At 54.7% G+C, this 19,974-nt stretch overlaps 3 protein-coding genes across 3 annotated transcripts; all 3 read left to right on the forward strand.

The window, feature by feature from the left end:
- The first annotated feature begins 897 nt into the window (after positions 1 to 897).
- LOC128944490 (protocadherin gamma-A10-like) lies at positions 898 to 8,248 on the forward strand. The gene is made up of 2 exons (XM_054287769.1): positions 898 to 3,336; positions 8,042 to 8,248. The coding sequence occupies exons 1-2, from the start codon at positions 898 to 900 to the stop codon at positions 8,246 to 8,248; spliced, it is 2,646 nt and encodes an 881-aa protein (XP_054143744.1).
- A 2-nt stretch (positions 8,249 to 8,250) lies between these two features.
- LOC128944492 (protocadherin gamma-B5-like) lies at positions 8,251 to 12,297 on the forward strand (the record flags this gene model as incomplete). Its single annotated transcript, XM_054287770.1, has 2 exons — positions 8,251 to 10,796; positions 11,955 to 12,297. Coding segments are annotated over 2 exons (2,889 nt in total), but the record flags the coding sequence as incomplete, so codon positions are not given.
- Positions 12,298 to 12,329: 32 nt separating this feature from the next.
- LOC128944493 (protocadherin gamma-A10-like) lies at positions 12,330 to 14,786 on the forward strand. The gene has a single exon (XM_054287771.1). It carries the CDS (start codon positions 12,330 to 12,332, stop codon positions 14,784 to 14,786), a length of 2,457 nt encoding a protein of 818 aa, XP_054143746.1.
- The last annotated feature ends 5,188 nt before the right edge of the window (positions 14,787 to 19,974 follow it).

Below are 19,974 nucleotides of genomic sequence, written 5' to 3' on the forward strand. Positions count from 1 at the left end.
GATGATTGGTTTGCTAGCGAGCTTGAGTGCTTCACACATTGATTTTAGAACAAAAACGGAAAGCTACCATGATTTGATTAAATGTAAACCTGTATAAACTAAGGAAACACTAGGCATCTCTTGGGAAAGGATGTCAATTATTTCAAGTCCTGAAACTTTACTTTGAGAGTTTATTTGTACTTATAATTGCATCCTGTAACAATTAGCTCCCTAACTTCAAGACGTATGCAATTGATCTCGTCAGACTTGTGTTAATGACCCTGATATCTCTGTTTCTTCGGGATATGGTATCTTCCCGTATTCTCTCTAACAGTCTATTCTTGAAGGTGCTTTCGAAGAAAAAGGATTAGATTAAAAATTACAGGGTGAAATAGGAAAAATTAATTTTAATTTAGGTATAGTGACATTAGTAAGTAATGAGTTTCCCGTGCGGTGAAAGAACCACGCCCACGGAATGCCTCTGGCTTCCTCCCGGTGGTGATACCCTGGAGGATGAAAGCAGAGATGGGCTGGAGAAATGCGGAGGCAGGAGATCGGCGCTGGACGAAAAGCGACATCTCGGTGGCGACCGTGCCCGGTATGGAGCGAGGCAGGGCGAGCAGCGCCGGGCAGCGCTCGGTGTCTGCAGTGCCGGGAGGAGGCTGCGGGCGCCGCTGTTGACCGAGAGGAGCGAGAGGAAGCTCGGAGCGCTGCCGGCAGCCCCGCCCGCTGCGGATCGGCTCGCTCGGTTGCTCGCTCCCTGCCCGAACCTGCGGTCCCCGATCGTCCCCGCGGTGCTGGTCCATTGTGGAGCCAGGCGGAGGCACCGGCAGCTGCGCTCTGTGCAGGAGCTGAGAGCATTGAGTGGCAGCGGGATTGGATCGGCGGTGCTGCGGTGCCGGCGGTGCCGCTGTGGAGATGTGCGCGGCGGGGAGGCGCTGGGGCCGGCGGCAGCGAGCTCTGCTCTGGGCCGTGCTGCTGGCGGCGTGGGAGGCGGCGTGGGGGCAGCTGCGCTACTCGGTGCCCGAGGAGATGCCCAAGGGCTCGTTCGTGGGCGACGTGGCCAAGGACCTGGGGCTGCAGCTGCCGGAGATCCGAGATCGCGGCATTCATATCTTGGACAAAGGTATTAAGCAATATTTCACTTTGCACGGGAAGACGGGACATTTAGTGACGGCGGAGAGGATCGACAGAGAGCAGCTGTGCGAGAGTGTGCAGCAATGCGTGCTGCGCTGTGAGCTGATAGTGGAGGGTGAGATGGAGGTTTATGGGATCCAAGTGGAAATCACGGACATTAATGACAACGCGCCGAGCTTTCGAGAGGCTGAGACAGCGCTGAGAATGAGCGAAACAATAGCCCCGGGGTCGCGGTTTCCCCTGCCAGACGCTCATGATCCTGACTCGGGTCGGAATTCGCTGCAGAGCTACGAGCTGAGCGGTGACGAGCACTTCTCGCTGGCCGTGCAGGCGGGCCCCGGCGGCGATCAGCGTCCCGAGCTGGTGCTGGCCAAGGCGCTGGACCGGGAGGAGGCGGCGTTTCACGAGCTGGTGCTGAGGGCGATGGACGGTGGCGATCCGGCACAGACGGGCACGGCTCGGATCTGCGTGACGGTGCTGGACGCGAACGACAACGCGCCCGTGTTCAGCCAGGCGGAGTACACGGTGCGTGCGCCCGAGGACATGCCCGTGGGCTCCGTTCTCGTCGCTGTCACTGCCACGGACGCCGACGAGGGGTTGAACGGACACGTGAAATACTTTTTCAAGAAAATCACGGGGAAAGCCTCACAGATTTTCCAGCTGGATGCCGAGGTAGGAGCAATCACTCTGTTGCGGAGCCTGGACTTCGAGGAAGGCGACTCCTATGAGTTGGAGGTGCAGGCCCATGACGGGGGAGGCCTTTTTGACACAACGCATGTTGTGATTACCGTAGCAGATGTGAACGATCACGTGCCCGTACTCACAGTCTCATCGGCGCTCAGCGAGATCTCTGAAGATGCCCCGTCCGGAACTGTGGTAGCACTGCTTCACGTGAAGGACAGGGACTCGGGGGCTAATGGTGAGGTACGCTGCTCTCTCGACAAGGACGTCCCGTTCCGGCTGGAGAAATCCTATGAAGACTACTACCGTGTGGTGACAGCGAGAGAGCTGGACCGGGAGCAGGTGTCGGAGTACAACGTGACGGTGCGGGCGGCGGACGGCGGGTCGCCGTCGCTGCAGAGCAGCGCGGTGCTGGCGCTGCGGGTGCTGGACGTGAACGACAACGCGCCGGTGTTCGCGGAGGAGCGCTACAGCGCGCGGCTGGCGGAGAACAACGCGGCGGGCGCGCTGGTGCTGACGGTGCGCGCCACGGACGCGGACTGGGGGCAGAACGCGCGCGTGCGCTACCGGCTGGCGGAGGGGCGGGTGCGGGGCGCGCCGCTGTCGTCGTACGTGTCGGTGCAGGCGGAGACGGGCGCGCTGTACGCGCTGCGCTCCTTGGACTACGAGCAGCTGCGCGAGCTGCAGCTGTGCGTGCGGGCGGAGGACGGCGGCGCGCCGGCGCTGAGCAGCAACGTGTCGGTGCGGCTGCAGATCGTGGACGAGAACGACAACGCGCCGCAGGTGCTGTACCCGCCGGCGGCCGCGGCGGCGGCGTGGTCGGGCGTGGAGCTGGCGCCGCGTTGGTCGGAGGCCGGCGCGCTGGTGGCCAAGGTGGTGGCGGTGGACGCGGACGCGGGGCAGAACGCGTGGCTGTCGTACGAGCTGGCCAAGGCCACGGAGCCGGGGCTGTTCCGCGTGGGGCCGCACAGCGGCGAGGTGCGCACGGCGCGCTCGCCGCTGGCCCGCGACGCGGCGCGCCACAGCCTGGTGGTGCTGGTGCGGGACCACGGGCGGCCGGCGCTGTCGGCCACGGCCACGCTGAGCGTGGTGCTGGCCGAGAGCGTGGCCGAGCTGCTGGCCGAGCTGGGCGGCGCGGCGCACGAGGCGGCGGCGCCGGGCGAGCCGGCCGCCAGCCTGACGCGCTGGCTCGTGCTGGCCGTGGCCGCCGTCTCGTGCCTCTTCGTGGCCTTCCTGCTGCTGCTGCTGGCGCTGCGCCTGCGCCGCTGCCACCGCCGGCAGCTGCTGCCGCCGGACGGCGGCGCCTCGCGCGGCGTGCCCGTCTCGCACTTCGTGGGCATCGACGGCGTGCGCGCCTTCCTGCGGTCCTACTCGCACGACGTGTCGCTCACGGCCGACTCGCGCAAGAGCCACCTGCGCTTCTCGGCCGCCAGCTGCTGCGACACCCTCCCGGCCCGGCCGCCGCCCGACGAGCCCGCGCCGCTGCTCGGCGACCAGGACCCGGCCGGCGCCCTCCCCTCGGATCCCGCCCCTTCCTCGGTAAGTTCCTCTGTACAGGTTTTCTCCAAGACGCTTTCTCCTGAGGCTGCCCTGCCCTTTCCCCCCCGTGTTCTCTGGCTTGCCTAGGAGACTATTTCTGCAAGCATGGTAACGTTTCCTTTGGTGTAGTTCTGAAAGCTGGTGCCCATTGCTGTCAGTATGTGAACATGGAGTGAATCCTCAGCCTTCCAGTTCGCGAAGAAGGAAGGAGGGAGAAGGCTGCTGCTGGCACGCTGTTGGTTAGGTCGGCGGTTTGCGTATTGATCAGGTTCCAGGCATTGTTTCCCCTGTGTCAGCTGTGCTGTGTGTAATCTGTCTTGCTCTTCGTATTAGATCTTCTGAAGGGATGGATGACCTTATTAAGAAACACAGCTTTTTAGAAGACTCAACTGTTTCACCAAGAGCACATGTGCTTGAATAGGTAGCATGTGTCTTGAACATAATGCTTATGGCTTTGTGTGGAACTTCTCTGCACATTCTTCTCAGCATTTATCACTGTCCATGATACATACTAGAGGTCTGCAGGAAGCGTTTGTGTCAGTCCATTCTGTGGTCTTTGTCTGCAATAAAGAATTTGAACCAGGCAACAAGTAGTCCTTGATGATGTCTGACTCTCTGTTATGAGGATGAAGGATCTTCTCGAAGTTGTGATTCTTTGAAAAGGCTGTGGGTGGCTGCACGTGGAGGAGGAAATTGTGGAACCGCTTTGGTTTTTTCTTGTTTTTCAAGGTAGAGCTATGTCAGATGGAGCTGATTGAGCCTTGGGTAGGAAGTATTTAGCATAGCAAGATAATTGCCTGGATGGGAAGGAGAGATTCGAGGCGCAGTGGGATATACAAGGTGGGCATAATTCCCTGTGAGCAGATATTCACTGAGTCAGTGTCTCTTGGAAGACTGCTCAGCTTTTTCCTTTGCGACGCACAAAGTCTCTTCACAGAACTTCAGTGAGCAACAAATGTATCTTCCACCGAACAAAGATGTGCAGATAGCTGTGTGAAATTGGTGCTGGGAAGAAAAATGGACTGGGGAACTGGGCCTTCACTCTCACACGTTTTTATGATAAATGGGTGAAAGCACACCATGGATGATGTGAAGGTTTGGAAATCTGAGTGGTGTGAGCTGTGTGTCAATGTCTGCTGAAAGACTCAAGGGGATGTTTTCCTCCATCTCCTGTCCTGTTTCTATCTCTAGGATGAAGCAACGTGAGGTTCTTCTTCCCCAAGTAATTGTTTATAAGATCTGTATTCTAGCTGCATGGAGAACCTTGACAACCTCTTAATAAGTATTTGTTTGTCATCATAATGGTGTCGCTTTAAAGCTTAATTTTGCACTTATGACAGATGGGTTATAGGAATTGCAAGCTGTGTATTCAGTGCCTATAAACAATGTCAACAATATCTACACTGAGTTAAATAATTCATGAGAGTGTTGTGAGATCTCAGTTGTGTTCACTTGTGCAGGTGTTAACTTTCTGTCTCATTCTTCTGATCATCTGAAAATGGTTCTTTCCTGTTTATAGGTGAAAAGACAGAGACATTTCCATAGACAAGTTTCCTAAAATGTCTCTGTAATAAATGTTTTTTCTTGTCTGATGTCTTGTATGTGAAGTCAAATATTATCCATGGTAAGGAGATGCAGTTGAGTAACTTTCCTTTTGGTGGAGTCTCTCTACATTCTGATGATCCATGCTATCCATGGGAGGTGGGATAGAAGGGTTAGAAGAGAGTGTTGGATGTGTGGTTTGTGAGGAGGCCCTGGTGGAGACATGGCCTGTGTTTTGTTGATCCCCAGGGCTATTGCTGGCCTTCTGAAAATGAGTCAGGAGGAGTTGTATGATTTTCAATTGTGTGATTTGGACTGAACGGGCCTAGTTTGAGTCCCATATTCCTTTGCATCAAAAGTGACAGTCACACATACTTCGGGGAGTCCATGTGCTGAAGAATGGTGATGCTGCCATAGAGGTGATTCTTGGATGTGTGGGTCTTTGACAGAGCTGGTAATAATTTATGGCATATATGAGATTTCCCACTTGTTCAAATAATTGGGAGGAACAGAATAACCTTAATTGTGATGCTTGGCCTCTGAGAAACTGTCCACACAAGTTTTCTTCTAATCATGTCTGTACACAAAATTTACTGTAATGTTATGTTTGGCCAGAGAGAAGAAGTCTGTGAATGCAGAGACAGGGCTGGTGCTGGAGTTCACTGTGATTCAATTCAAAATGAATGAATGAATTATTTTCAGTTCTGTTTGTCTTGGTATTTGGATAATGCCCCCAGCTGTGGTTCCAAGCTTTTTCTTTTTCTTCCTATCCAAGGAAATGACAGCCTGTGCCCTGTGTAGTGAGCTCCTGTGTGAGGCCCCTGTGTATTGGCTCCAGTCCAGTTTCCTGAGTTGTGTATATACTGCAGGTGACCCAATCTGCAATGTGAGGCTACGATTGATACTCTTCTCGTGTTTTCCCATTCTTGGCTGAGATAATTTCAGTTCCTTTGGATAATTTGTTAGCGTGTGTTTGAGTTAGGTTGGGTAGGTTTGGGTTGGGGTAGGAAGGGTTATGTTTGTTTGTTTGTTTCCTTGGTTTTTTTTTTGTCAAAAAGTAAAGCTGAATGTGTCTGGAATCTTTCAAACTCCAAAATACGTAATTATCTAGTAGTGAGAGTACCTCTCATCCATCCCTTGTAGCTATACTTGTAGTCATAGAATCCCAGAAACACTGAATCAGAGAATGGATTGCAAAGGACCTTAAAGGATCCTCTTGTTCCCGCTGCTGTGCCATTGGCAGGGACATCTTCCACCGGAGCAGGTGGCTCAGAGCCCCAGCCAGCCTGACCTTGAATATTTCATTCAACAAATGCAGCTTCATGAATGGATGTTTCCCCAAGTTGTTGTTTTCTCTGTGGCCAACATGGAACCAAAATTGTGGTTTGTGTTGATGGTGAAACTGAAGGCTGTGAATGCAGAGTGAGGAGGGTGAGAGCTCAGTTCTGTGCCAGGCAAATGGGGGACTCAGTGTGGGTTTGGCAGAGAAATGGTTTGATTTGATGTTTAGTGCCAAAGGCAGTGCCATTGCTGTTTTGATTCTGGTGTCAGGATCAGACGATGACAGTCCCCCCAACAGTAACGTTTTCCACAGTAACTGTTCATGTTGAACCATAATTGTTGGCTGGATGAGGTAATTAATCCTGTGTGAAACCTCCATTATCCATCTGTATCTCTGTTAAATATGGGTTTATTGAGTTTCTCCGTAATTTTAATTACACTTTCATTCAGGTCTTTGTTTTCAGGAAAGTTGCAGCTCATTTTCACGTTTCTGATCAGTACTTTTAAATATGAAACAGTGACTGATGTTTTTCATCACATCCTTACTTCAGTCACTTAAGACTGAATGGTGTGGGGACTACGAGGCAGAAGAGATAAGGGAATCTGTTGTAATATGTCAGAAGATTTACCTTAAGAAAGAGGCTGATGAGAAGCTGTTTAAAGTGATGGTTTCATAACCGTGCAAGGTGAGCAGGCCATGCAGTAGAAAGAGTTGCTGAGGAGAGGACTCATTCTTCAAATGAACCTGCTCGATTATTGTCCTATCTAAGTCCTCAGGGCCATACACCTGCAACTTCTGAGTGACTCCTACGTGCTCTCAGGTATGAATATTAAGGCCTGCAGTAAAGGTCTGGAAGACTTCACACTGGGCATGTCTGACTGCGTGTTTTCTCAAAATGCTTCCTTGCTTTATCTGATTCGTGGTTTTCTGTTTTGTGCGGACTTTTTGCTTTGTTTTGTTTTCCCTTGATTTACTCAGTATTTGGGTATACTTACAATTAACAACAATCCATCTTTGTTTAGTAACATATGATGTGCTAATGTCCCTTGCTCTTGTTGCAGTGGGACTAGAAGGCAGGAGATATGAGAGTGACTTTGTTTTCTGATCCTGTTGGAGAAGTAGTTGAAAAGATGACTTCAGTAGAGTTTTCTTCACTATGAAACTGAGCATGTGATAAAGATGGGGAGAAGATTCCCCCTAAGCCAATGTGAGCCATTCTCAGTTGGCTGAATGCTGATGTTTTAGTAAGATTGTTTGTCATTTCTGTGCTCTAGAATCCTTCAGTTCCTTATAATAATGGTGGTGAGCAGACCATTGCATCTCCCTTCTGGGTGTGGCTGCAGTGCATTATCATCTCATGATGGATTTGAGCAGTGAGGGGATGGCTATGAGCAAAACCTTACAGTGGCCTGGCATGGAAAAAAAAGCAGAGAGGGGAGCTCTGTGTGTGAGGCTGGAGAAGAACTGGGTGATTGCCTTGTCAGAAAGAAAAGAGTAAATGTCATTCTGCTGTCTCGGCATAGGGGATGCTTATATTGCGTTAGGCGGATCTGTATCTCCAACTAACATTTCCCAGATAATGAGAGGACAGTAGAGGATAATGTGGAAAAGCTGTTGAAATCTTCCCTATCTTATCGATTATTGCTGGTGTTAATGGCCTATAATTTTATTAAGAGAGTCTGAATTCCATTCTATACTTCCCTGCAATGAATATTTCCTTGTGACTGTGGAATGTGACCTAAAAGAATGTCCTAAAAGCACCGGCCAACATATCTCACATAGAAAGGCTTTGGAGTGGAATTAAGCAGTAGCTCCCGCTCTCGGTGTTTTTGGTCGGGGAGGGCCCCCGGGGCCGGTGCAGGCGCTGAGCCCCGCCCAAAGCCGGGCGGCCTTGAGCGCGGCCGTGCGGCGGCTGCAGTGTCGCGGCGGCGCCTCCGGGTGTCGCTGTTGGCCGCCGCCGAGCGCCGCTGGAGCCGCCGCCGCCGCAGCGTCCTGCCCCCGCAGGCTGCTCGCTCGCCCGGCGCCGGCCGCAGCGGCACCGACAGTAGCGGCGGCGAGAGGCGGCCCGAGCGGTGTGGGTGGCTTTGAGCGGTGTCTGTTTTGGGCGGCGAGAGCGGCTGGAAGGGAGGCAGGGCAGCGGCAGGAGGCAGGAGCGCGGCGAGCGCAGCGGGCAGAGAATGGCGGTGAGGCGGCGGCAGAGGCTTGGGCCGGGCGGCGGGCGAGCGCTGCTGGGCGCGCTGCTGCTGCTGCTGTGCGTGTGGTGCCGGGCGGCGGCCGAGCGGGTCCGCTACGCCATCGCCGAGGAGCTGGGCAGAGGCTCGCTCGTGGGGCCGCTGGCGCGGGACCTGGGGCTCAGCGCGGACGAGCTGCCGGCGCGCAAGTTGCAGGTGGCGTCTGGCGGCAAGAAGCATCTGAAATACTTCAGGGTGAATGAGGAGAACGGGAACCTGTACGTGAACGAGAGGCTGGACCGGGAGGAGATGTGCGGCGAGTCGGCGACCTGCTCTGTCAGCTTCGAGGTGCTGGTGCACAACCCGCTGAACGTTTTCCACGTCGAGGTGGCGATCGAGGATCTGAATGACCACTCCCCAGTCTTCAGCAAGTCTGTTCTGGACCTCGAGATCGGTGAATGGACGCTTCCCGGTTCTCGTTTTCCTCTGGAAAATGCCCGAGACGCTGATATGGGAACCAACTCGTTGCTGACTTACCAGCTCACCAGCAACCCTTCTTTCTCACTATCCATGAAGGAAAAGCCGGGTGGAAAAAAGCAGCCGGAATTAGTCCTGGAGAGAGTTTTGGACCGAGAGAAGCAGAATTCCTTTGAGCTGGTGCTGATGGCGTTGGACGGTGGGGACCCTGCCAGGTCCGGGACTGTCCAGGTTCGCATCAACGTGACAGACGCCAACGACAACCCACCCGTGTTCAGCAAAACTCTCTACGAGGCGAGAGTATCCGAGAATCTGCCAGCGGGGTCTCAAGTGCTGCGGGTGGTGGCCACAGATGCAGATGCAGGCTCCAATGGGCGGGTGTCCTACTCCTTTGGCAACGTCCCGGACACCGTCAGAGCGTTGTTCGCTATAGACAGCGAAAGCGGCGAGATAATGACGTCCGGACCCCTCGATTTCGAGGAGAAGAGTAAATACATATTCGGACTGGAGGCGACGGACGGAGGCGGGCTCACCGATCACTGTGAAGTACAGATCGATATCACGGACGAGAACGACAACGCGCCAGAGATCACCATTCTGTCGCTGTCGAGCCCAGTGCCTGAAGACTCCCTAGTCGGCACCGTGGTGGCCGTGCTGAATGTAAACGACCCGGACTCCGGCGAGAACGGTCAGGTGTCGTGCGAGCTGTCGGGAGAGGCGCCGCTGTCGATCGTGGCGTCGTCGGGCGGCTCGTACAAGGTGGTGACATCGGGCGCGCTGGACCGCGAGCAGGCGTCGGAGCACCGCGTGACGGTGGTGGCCCGGGACCGGGGCAGGCCGGCGCTGCGGAGCAGCCGGGAGCTGGTGCTGGAGGTGTCGGACGTGAACGACAACGCGCCGGTGTTCGAGGAGGCGGCGTACAGCGCGTACGTGGCGGAGAACAACGCGGCGGGCGCGCTGGTGCTGCGCGTGCAGGCGCGGGACGCGGACGCGGGCGCCAACGGGCGCGTGAGCTACTGGCTGGCGGGCGGCAGCGCGGGCGCGGCGGGCGCGGCGCCGCTGGTGTCGGTGGAGGCGCGGAGCGGCGCGCTGTACGCGCAGCGCTCCTTGGACTACGAGCAGTGCCGCGAGTTCACGGTGGCCGTGCGGGCGCAGGACGGCGGCTCGCCGGCGCGCAGCTCCACGGCCACGGTGCGCGTCTTCGTGCTGGACCGCAACGACAACGCGCCCAGGGTGCTCTGGCCCGCGGCGGCGGGAGAGGCTGCGGGAGGGGCGGCGGCGGCGCCTTTCGAGGTGGTTCCGCGCTCGGCCGAGGCCGGCTACCTGGTGGCCAAGGTGGTGGCGGTGGACGCGGACGCGGGGCGCAACGCGTGGCTGTCGTACGCGCTGGTGCAGGCGTCGGAGCCGGCGCTGTTCCGCGTGGGGCTGCACAGCGGCGAGGTGCGCACGGCGCGCGCCGTGGGCGAGCGGGACGCGGCCAAGCAGCGGCTGGTGGCCGTGGTGAAGGACCACGGGCAGCCGGCGCTGTCGGCCACGGCCACGCTGCACGTGGTGCTGGCCGAGAGCTTGCAGGAGGCGCTGCCGGAGCTGAGCGAGCGGCCGGCGGGCGCCGAGGCGGCGGCGGCGGCGGCCGAGCTGCAGTTCTACCTGGTGCTGGCGCTGGCGCTGCTCTCGGCGCTCTTGGTGCTGAGCGTGGCGCTGGCCGTGGTGGCGCGGCTGCGCCGGGCCGGGCCGCCCGCCGTGCTGCGCTGCCTGGGCGCGCAGCGCTTCTCGCTGGCCGGCGCCGCCTTCCCGGCCGACTTCTGCGAGGGCACCTTGCCCTACTCCTACAACCTGTGCGTGCCGCCGCCCGCCCGCGCCGTGCCCGAGGCCGCTTGGCCGCCGCCGCCGCCGGTGCCCATCCTGTCGGCGGAGAAACTTCTGGGCGGCGATTCTGTCGGGAAGCCGAGCCCGGGCAGTACCGCCGTGACGGGAGAGCCGCCGGCTGAGTCCGCCGTACCGGAGGTTTGTAATTCCTTATACCCATTCTCTCTCAAACTTTACCTCCTAAGAGCGGGGGGCAGTCTATCCTTGGTCTTCGTTTCTCTTCTGGGATTGTTCATACTAGACTTTGTTTCAGTTGATTCTTTTAAGTATCCCATCCCGTATTTCTCAGCAGACAGCTTTACGAACGGGTTCTTTTTATCTTTTCAGCTGATGATGAGACTTAGGTTCAATATATCGGCTCTTAACTTTCAGGTATACTGAGTAAAATCTTTCAGAATTGGTGAAGCTCTTATTTATCTTTTCCATTCCTTCATTTTTTGCTTAGAACTCTCAGGCAGTAACCCAGCTTTTCTTTCATGCGCTTGTGACTATTCGTAGTCGAAACGTGTTGTTTGAAACGCCGGAAGTTACTAATGATGACGGCAGATTTTTAGCGTGTAGAAGGAGATTTCTTTTGTGACGCCCGATATTTGAGATTTATTTTTCCGGGCTCTGTTTCTTTGTGTCGTCCTGAATAAGAACTGTAGGAAAAGCCTCTTTATATAGTACTCTTTCGGTGTTTGGCTTTGAAATGGAACGTGCATATGCATCAGAGAGCGTGATAGTGACGGGTCATTCCTTCCTAATGAATGCTCCTGCCCTTTTCCGTCCCCCTCCTCGCCCATACAGTTTTTGTGGGAAGGCAGCTGTATAAACGCAAGATTCCGTGTCAATTCCTACCTTATCAGTGTTCACACGTGTCACTACATTTCTGTCGTTAAACTTGTGTCTTCCAAAATGTTTTGGGTTCACCGTAGCTCTTCATTTGGTTTAACAGAGGTTCGGGTTCAATGGGAAAATTTTTTCTAAAAAGCTAGGTTTGTCTGAAATGTAACGAGTTAGCAAAGCTCGGGCGGGGGGGGAAGGGGGTGGGGGAGGGGGGGGAATTTTACACTATACGATAAGATCTGCTAATTTTCCATGATGGTTTTAGGAAAACGGAGTGGATATTTCCTCCTTCGTAATCTTTATTTCCCGAAGCAAAATACTGAGACTTTGATGGCTGCTGGGTAATATCCCGTTAGTTAATGGTGTTTTCTGCAGTACTCCAAAGAGAGCATAAGTCTTGCTCTCTAAAGGAAGTTCAGCGCTTTCCCCTCCCATTTTTTGCTGGAAGGCAGGTGCAGAAATGACAGCTTTACAGAGCTGGCAGGAAAGTTTCGGTGGCGAATGTCCCCTCACCGCGAGCTGTCCGTGGGCGAGGCTGGGCGGGCAGCGCTGGGCAGCGCTCGGTGCCTGCAGTGCCGGGAGGAGGCTGCGGGCGCCGCTGTTGACCGAGAGGAGCGAGAGGAAGCTCGGAGCGCTGCCGGCAGCCCCGCCCGCTGCGGATCGGCTCACTCGGTCGCTCGCTTGGTATCAGGCTCGGCGCCGGGCGGTCTGCGAGCGTCCCTGCGGTGCGGAGCCGTTCTGCAAGGAGGCAGAAAAGCCGGCGAGAGCACCAGGGAGCGGCGAGTCGGAGAATGAGGGGAAGGCGGTGCTGCGGTGCCGCTGTGGAGATGTGCGCGGCGGGGAGGCGCTGGGGCCGGCGGCAGCGAGCTCTGCTCTGGGCCGTGCTGCTGGCGGCGTGGGAGGCGGCGTGGGGGCAGCTGCGCTACTCGGTGCCCGAGGAGATGCCCAAGGGCTCGTTCGTGGGCGACGTGGCCAAGGACCTGGGGCTGCAGCTGCCGGAGATCCGAGACCGGGGCGTCCGCGTTGTCTGCGAAGGTAGTGAACAGTATTTCGCTCTGCACGGGAAGACGGGACATTTAGTGACGGCGGAGAGGATCGACAGAGAGCAGCTGTGCGAGAGTGTGCAGCAATGCGTGCTGCGCTGTGAGTTGATAGTGGAGGAGGCAATGAAGTTTTATGAAATAGAAGTTCAAATCACGGACATTAACGACAACTCCCCCACCTTTAAAGAAATTGAGCTGAAACAGAAAATGAGCGAGAATACAGCTCCAGGGTCTCGGTTTCCCTTACCCGAGGCTCACGACCCGGATTCTGGCTGGAATTCCCTGCAGAGTTACGAGTTGAGCGGTGACGAGCACTTCTCGCTGGCCGTGCAGGCGGGCCCCGGCGGCGATCAGCGTCCCGAGCTGGTGCTGGCGAAGGCGCTGGACCGGGAGGAGGCGGCGTTTCACGAGCTGGTGCTGAGGGCGATGGACGGCGGCGATCCGGCACAGACGGGCACGGCTCGGATCCGCGTGACGGTGCTGGACGCGAATGACAACGCGCCCGTGTTCAGCCAGGCGGAGTACACGGTGCGTGTGCCCGAGGACGTGCCCGTGGGCTCTGTCCTCGTCACCGTCACGGCCACTGACAGGGACGAGGGGCTAAACGGGCACGTGAAATACTCGTTTAAGAAAATCACCGAAAAAGCCTCGAAGATATTCTATTTGGACTCTGAGACTGGAGATATCACGCTACTGCGGAGCCTGGACTTCGAGGAGGGCAATTCCTATGAACTGGAGGTTCAGGCAGAGGATGGCTTCGGACTTTTCGACACTGCCAAAGTCACGATCGCCGTCACGGATATAAACGACAATGTGCCGGTGATTTCCGTGCGGTCAGCGCTAAATGAGATTTCTGAGGACGCCCCTTCGGGGACGGTGGTCGCCTTGCTGCACGTACATGATAAAGACTCGGGGGGAAATGGCGAGGTGCGCTGCTCGCTGGACGGGGATGTGCCATTCCGGTTGCAGAGCTCCCACGGCAGCTACTACAGCGTGGTGACCGCGAGAGAGCTGGACCGGGAGCTGGTGTCGGAGTACAACGTGACGGTGCGGGCGGCCGACGGCGGGTCGCCGTCGCTGCAGAGCAGCGCGGTGGTGGCGCTGCGGGTGCTGGACGTGAACGACAACGCGCCGGTGTTCGCGGAGGAGCGCTACAGCGCGCGGCTGGCGGAGAACAACGCGGCGGGCGCGCTGGTGCTGACGGTGCGCGCCACGGACGCGGACTGGGGGCAGAACGCGCGCGTGCGCTACCGGCTGGCGGAGGGGCGGGTGCGGGGCGCGCCGCTGTCGTCGTACGTGTCGGTGCAGGCGGAGACGGGCGCGCTGTACGCGCTGCGCTCCTTGGACTACGAGCAGGTGCGCGAGCTGCAGCTGTGCGTGCGGGCGGAGGACGGCGGCGCGCCGGCGCTGAGCAGCAACGTGTCGGTGCGGCTGCAGATCGTGGACGAGAACGACAACGCGCCGCAGGTGCTGTACCCGCCGGCGGCCGCGGCGGCGGCGTGGTCGGGCGTGGAGCTGGCGCCGCGTTGGTCGGAGGCCGGCGCGCTGGTGGCCAAGGTGGTGGCGGTGGACGCGGACGCGGGGCAGAACGCGTGGCTGTCGTACGAGCTGGCCAAGGCCACGGAGCCGGGGCTGTTCCGCGTGGGGCCGCACAGCGGCGAGGTGCGCACGGCGCGCTCGCCGCTGGCCCGCGACGCGGCGCGCCACAGCCTGGTGGTGCTGGTGCGGGACCACGGGCGGCCGGCGCTGTCGGCCACGGCCACGCTGAGCGTGGTGCTGGCCGAGAGCGTGGCCGAGCTGCTGGCCGAGCTGGGCGGCGCGGCGCACGAGGCGGCGGCGCCGGGCGAGCCGGCCGCCAGCCTGACGCGCTGGCTCGTGCTGGCCGTGGCCGCCGTCTCGTGCCTCTTCGTGGCCTTCCTGCTGCTGCTGCTGGCGCTGCGCCTGCGCCGCTGCCACCGCCGGCAGCTGCTGCCGCCGGACGGCGGCGCCTCGCGCGGCGTGCCCGTCTCGCACTTCGTGGGCATCGACGGCGTGCGCGCCTTCCTGCGGTCCTACTCGCACGACGTGTCGCTCACGGCCGACTCGCGCAAGAGCCACCTGCGCTTCTCGGCCGCCAGCTGCTGCGACACCCTCCCGGCCCGGCCGCCGCCCGACGAGCCCGCGCCGCTGCTCGGGGACGGGGACCCGGCCGGCGCCCTCCCCTCGGACCCCGCCCCTCCCTCGGTGAGTTCCTCTATCTAGAGTGTCTCCGCTATTCTTTCTTGTGATGCTGTCCTGCCCTTTCCCCGCCCTGTTCTCTGGCTTGCCTAGGAGACTATTTCTGCGAGCATGGTAACGTTTCCTTTGGTGTAGTTCTGAAAGCTGGTGCCCATTGCTGTCAGTATGTGAATATGGAGTGAATCCTCAGCCTTCCAGTTCGTGAAGAAGGAAGGAGGGAGAAGGCTGCAGCTGGCACGCTCTTGATTAGGTCGGTGGTTTGGGTATTGATCAGGTTCCAGGCATTGTTTCCCCCGTGTCACCTGTGCTGTGTGGAATCTGTCTTGTTCTTCGTATTATATTTTCTGAAGGGATGGATCACGTTATTAAGAAATAGAGCTTTTTAGAAGACTCATGTGTTTTACCAAGTGCACATGTGCTTGAATAGGTGGAATCTTTCTTGAACAAAATGCTTATGGCTTTGTGTGGAACTTCTCTGCACATTCTTCTCAGCATTTATTGCTGTCCATGATACATACTAGAGGTCTTCAGGAAGCATTTGTGTCATCCATTCTTTGGTCTTTGTCTGCAACAAAGATCTTGGACCAGGCAACAAGTAGTCCTTGATAATGTCTGTCTGTCTGTTATGAGGATGAAGGATCTTCTCGAAGTTGTGATTCTTTGAAAAGGCTGTGGGTGGCTGCATGTGGAGGAGGAAATGGTAGAACCGCTTTGGTTTTTTCTTGTTTTTCAAGGTAGAGCTATGTCAGATGGAGATGATTGAGCCTTTGGTGGAAAGTATTTAGCATAGCAAGATAATTGCCTGGATGGGAAGGAGAGATTCGAGGCGCAGTGGGAGATGCAAGGTGGGCATAATTCCCTGTGAGCAGATATTCACTGAGTCAGTGTCTCTTGGAAGACTGCTCAGCTTTTTCCTTTGAGACCTACAAAGTCTCTTCAGAGAACTTCAGTGAGCAGCAAATGCAGCTTCCATAGCACAAATATGTGCAGATAGCTGTGTGAAATTGGTGCTGACAAGAAAAATGGACTGGGGAACTGGGTCTTCACTCTCACACGTTTTTATGATAAATGGGTGAAAGCACACCATGGATGATGTGAAGGTTTGGAAATGTGAGTGCTGTGAGCTGTGTGTCAATGTCTGCTAAACGACACAAGGGAATGTTTTCCTCCATCTCCTGTCCTGTTTCTATCTCTAGTATGAGGGAATGTGAGGTTCTTCTTCCCCAAGTAATTGTATAGAAGATCTGTATTTCAGCTCCATGGAGAACCTTGACAAGCTCTTAATAAGTATTAGTTTGTCATCATAATGGTGTCACTGCAAAGCTTAATTTTGTACTTATGACAGATGGGGTATGGGAATTGCAAGCTGTGTATTCAGTGCCTATAAACAATGTCATCAATCATCTACTCTGAGTTACATAGCTCAGAAGACAGTTGTGAGCTGTTCAATTCTGAAGGTGTTAACTCTGTGTCTCATTCTTCTGATCATCTCAAGATGGTACTTTCATGTTTATAGGTGAAAAGACAGTGACCTTTTCATAGACAAGTTTTTAAATTATCTCAGTAATAAATGCGTTTTTCTTGTCCCATGTCTCAGATGTGAAATCCAATACTAGCCATGGTAAGGAGATGCGGTTGAGTAACTTTACTTTTGGGGGACTCTCTCTAAATTCTGATGATCTGTGCTATCCACAGGAGGCGGGAAGGGTTAGAAGGGAGTGTTGGGTGTGTGGCGTGTGAAGATATCCTGGTGGAGACATGGCATGTGTGTTGATCCCCAGGGCTATTGCTGGCCTTCTGAAAAAGAGTCAGGAGAAATCTTATGATTTCCAATTGTGTGGTTTGGACTGAAATGGCCTAGTTTGGGTTCCATATTCCTTTGCATCAAGAGTGGTAGTCCCACATGCTTTGAGCACACATGTGCAAAGAATGGTGATGTTGCCTTTGAGGTGATACTTGGATGTGTGGGTCTTTGACAGAGCAGGTAATATTTTAAGGCCTATATAACATTTCTCACTTATTTAGGTAGTATGGAGGAGCAGAATAACCTTAGTTATGGTGCTTGGGCTCTGAGAAACTGTGCATACAACTTTCTTTAATGATGTCTGTATGCAAAATTTGATGTCGTGTTATGTTTGGCCAGAGAGAGGCAGTCTGTGTACGCAGAGACAGGGCTGGTGCTGGAGTTCACTGTGATTCAGTTCAAAATGAATGAATGAATTGTGTCCAGTTCTGTTCGTCCTGGTATTTCGATGAGGCCCAGAGCTGTGGTTCCAAGCTTTTTGTTCCTCTTCCTATCCAAGGAAATGACAGTCTGGGGCCTGTGGAGTGAGCTCCTGTATAAGGACCCTGTGTAGTGGTTACTGTCCAGTTTCCTTGGTTGTGTATGCACTGCAGTTGACCCAATCTGCAATATGAGGCCATGATTGATACTCTTCTGGTGTTTTGCCATTCTTGGCTGGGTGCATTTCAGTTCCTTTGGATAATTTGTTTGGTTTGCGTTGGTTTAGGTTGTATTGGGTTGGCTTGATTGTTTGTTTGCTTGTCTTTTTGTCAAGGAGTAAAGCTGAATTTGTCTGGCAATCTTGTAAACTCCAAACATGTCATCCAGTAGGAAGAGTATCTCTCATCCATCCCTTGTAGCTGTACTTGTAATAATAGAACCCCAGAAGCAGAGAATGAGAGAATGGTTTGTGTTGCAAAGGACCTTAAGGATCCTCCTGTTCAAGCTGCTCTGCCATGGGCAGGGACATCTTCCACGAGAGCAGGTGGCTCAGAGCCCCAGCCAGCCTGACCTTGAATATTTCATTCAACAAATACAACTTCATGAATGGATGTTTCCCCAAGGTGTTGTTTTCTCTGTGGCCAACATGGAACCAAAATTGTGGTTGGTGTTGATGGTGAAACTGAAGGCTGTGAATGCAGAGTGAGGAGGGTGAGAGCTCAGTTCTGTGCCAGGCAAATGGGGGACTCAGTGTGGGTTTGGCAGAGAAATGGTTTGATTCCATGCTTGGTGCCAAAGGCAGTGCCATTGCTGTTCTGATCCTGGTGTCTCTGTCATGAATGACAATGACGGCCCTCCAAGAGGAACATTTTCCACAGTAACTGTTCCTGTAGAAACAGAACTGTTGGCTGGAGGAGTTAATCCCCTGTGAAACCTCCCTTATCCATCCGTATCTCTGTGCCACACTGTGATATAGAGTTTCTTCAGAATTGTAATTACATTTTCATTGAGGGCTTTGTCTTTAGGAAGGTTGCAACTCATTTTCACATTCCTGGTCAGTATTTTAAATAGGAGACAGTGGCTGTGGTTTTTCATCACATCCTTACTTCAATCACTTCAGCTTGAACAGTGTGTGGCGGCTATGAAGGAGAAGCAAGAAGAGAATCTGTTGTAATTTGTCAGAAAATTTACCTTGAGAAAGAGGCCAATGAGAAGCTTATTAGAAAGATGGGTGTATAACTGTTCAAGGCGAGCAGGCCATGCAGTAGAAATAGTTACTGAGGAGAGGACTCATTCTTCAAATGAACCTGCTGTGCTATTGTCCCATGCAAGTCCTGAGGGCCACACACTTGCAGCTTCTCAGTGACTTCCAGGTGCTCTCAGGTATGAATTTTCAGGCCTACAATAAAGGCCTAGAAGATTTGACACTGGGCGTCTCAGACTCCTGGTTGTCTTTTAATGCTTCCTTGCCTAATCTGTTTCATGTTTTTGGGTTTTCTGTGGGTTTTTTGCTTTGTTTCATTTCCTTTGATTTACTCAGTATGTGGGTATTCTTATTATCAACAATGCAACTCTTTTGAGTAATGTATGGTGTGTTGATGTCCCTTGTTCTTGTTGCAGTGGGAGTGGAAGGAAGGAGATATTGAAATGACTTTTCTTCCTGTTCCTGTTGGGAGAAATAGATGTAAATATGACTTTAGTAGACTTTGCCTCTCTGTGGAACAGAGCATGTGATAAGGATGGGGAGAAGATTCCATTAAACCCAATGGTTCCATAAGCCACTGTCAGTTGCAGGACTGCTGATTTTTTATTATGGTTGTTTATCATTTGTGTGCTCTAGAATCCTTCAGTTCCTTATCATAATGGTGGCGAGCAGACAATTGTCCCTCCCTTCTGGGTGTGGCTGCAGTGCATTATCATGTCATGATGGATTTGAGCAGTGAGGAGATGGCCACCAGGAAAACCTCACAGTGGCCTGGCATGGCAGAAAAAGCAGAGAGGGGAGCTCTGTGTGTGAGGCTGGAGAAGAACTGGGTCATTGCCTTGCTTGTCACATGTCACAGATAACACCAGGCTGTGCCTGATGGAGTCCAGGGGGATTTGGGTTGCTTCTGTAGAGCAAGGCAGACCTACAAAATGTTATTGTATCTGTCCGTTTCCATGTGTTTCTGACTCTTGTATTGCTTGTTGTCATGAGCTCAGGCTCAGGGTGTCTGATCTCCTGTGGAAAGTCTCCTCTGTGCCAGCTGCCCGAGTGCAGGTGCAGCTCCCACACACACCTGGGATGTTTCCAGGTGCACAGAGGAAGGGTTTCACAAGCACTCCTGTTGTGCTCAGCCAGGAACATTTTGTCTGTGGTGTAATCACGCAGGATCATCTCTGCTGCAGCTGTCCAAGTGCAGAGTGACCACCCAACCCAGCCAAGGTTTCCATGGAAAGAGCAGGGCCCAGAGGGAGAAGGTGTGCAGTGTCCCCAGGCCATCACCCAGAGGAACCTGCTGGGCAATCAGCTGGAGGCTGTCAGATGGCTGAGGAACAGGCTGGAGAGTCACCTGCAGAGAGTTCCAGGCAGTGGCTGCATGTCCAGTTGCAAAGCAGTGACTTGTGCTGTCCCTCCAGGGCCCTGACTGGGCCCAGTTCGGTTCAGCACCTGCATGGCCAATGGGATTGAGGCACCTTCAGGCAATTTGCAGCTGACACCGATTGGAGCTGATTGACTGCAGGGCAGAGATGGCAGCCAGGGATGGGCTGGAGAAGTGGCCCCATGCAGCCATCATGAAATGGATCAAAGTGCAAAGTCCTGTAGCTGGGGTGAGGCAATTACCAATTGAAAGAGAGAGTGGGGGATAGGGAAGAGCTTTGCAGAGGAGTGCTTTGGGTTATTGGTGGGTGATGAGGTGGGCCATGAGCTGCCCATGGGCACCTGATGCTGGAATTGTGTCCTGCACTGCATGACAAGCACTCTGCCTGGCAGGTTTGAGGCAGTTC

This window comes from Melozone crissalis, unplaced genomic scaffold, assembly GCF_028551555.1.
Source record: "Melozone crissalis strain CALT ecotype California unplaced genomic scaffold, PUWL_Pcris_2 ptg000061l_1, whole genome shotgun sequence".
Taxonomy (NCBI): domain Eukaryota; kingdom Metazoa; phylum Chordata; class Aves; order Passeriformes; family Passerellidae; genus Melozone; species Melozone crissalis.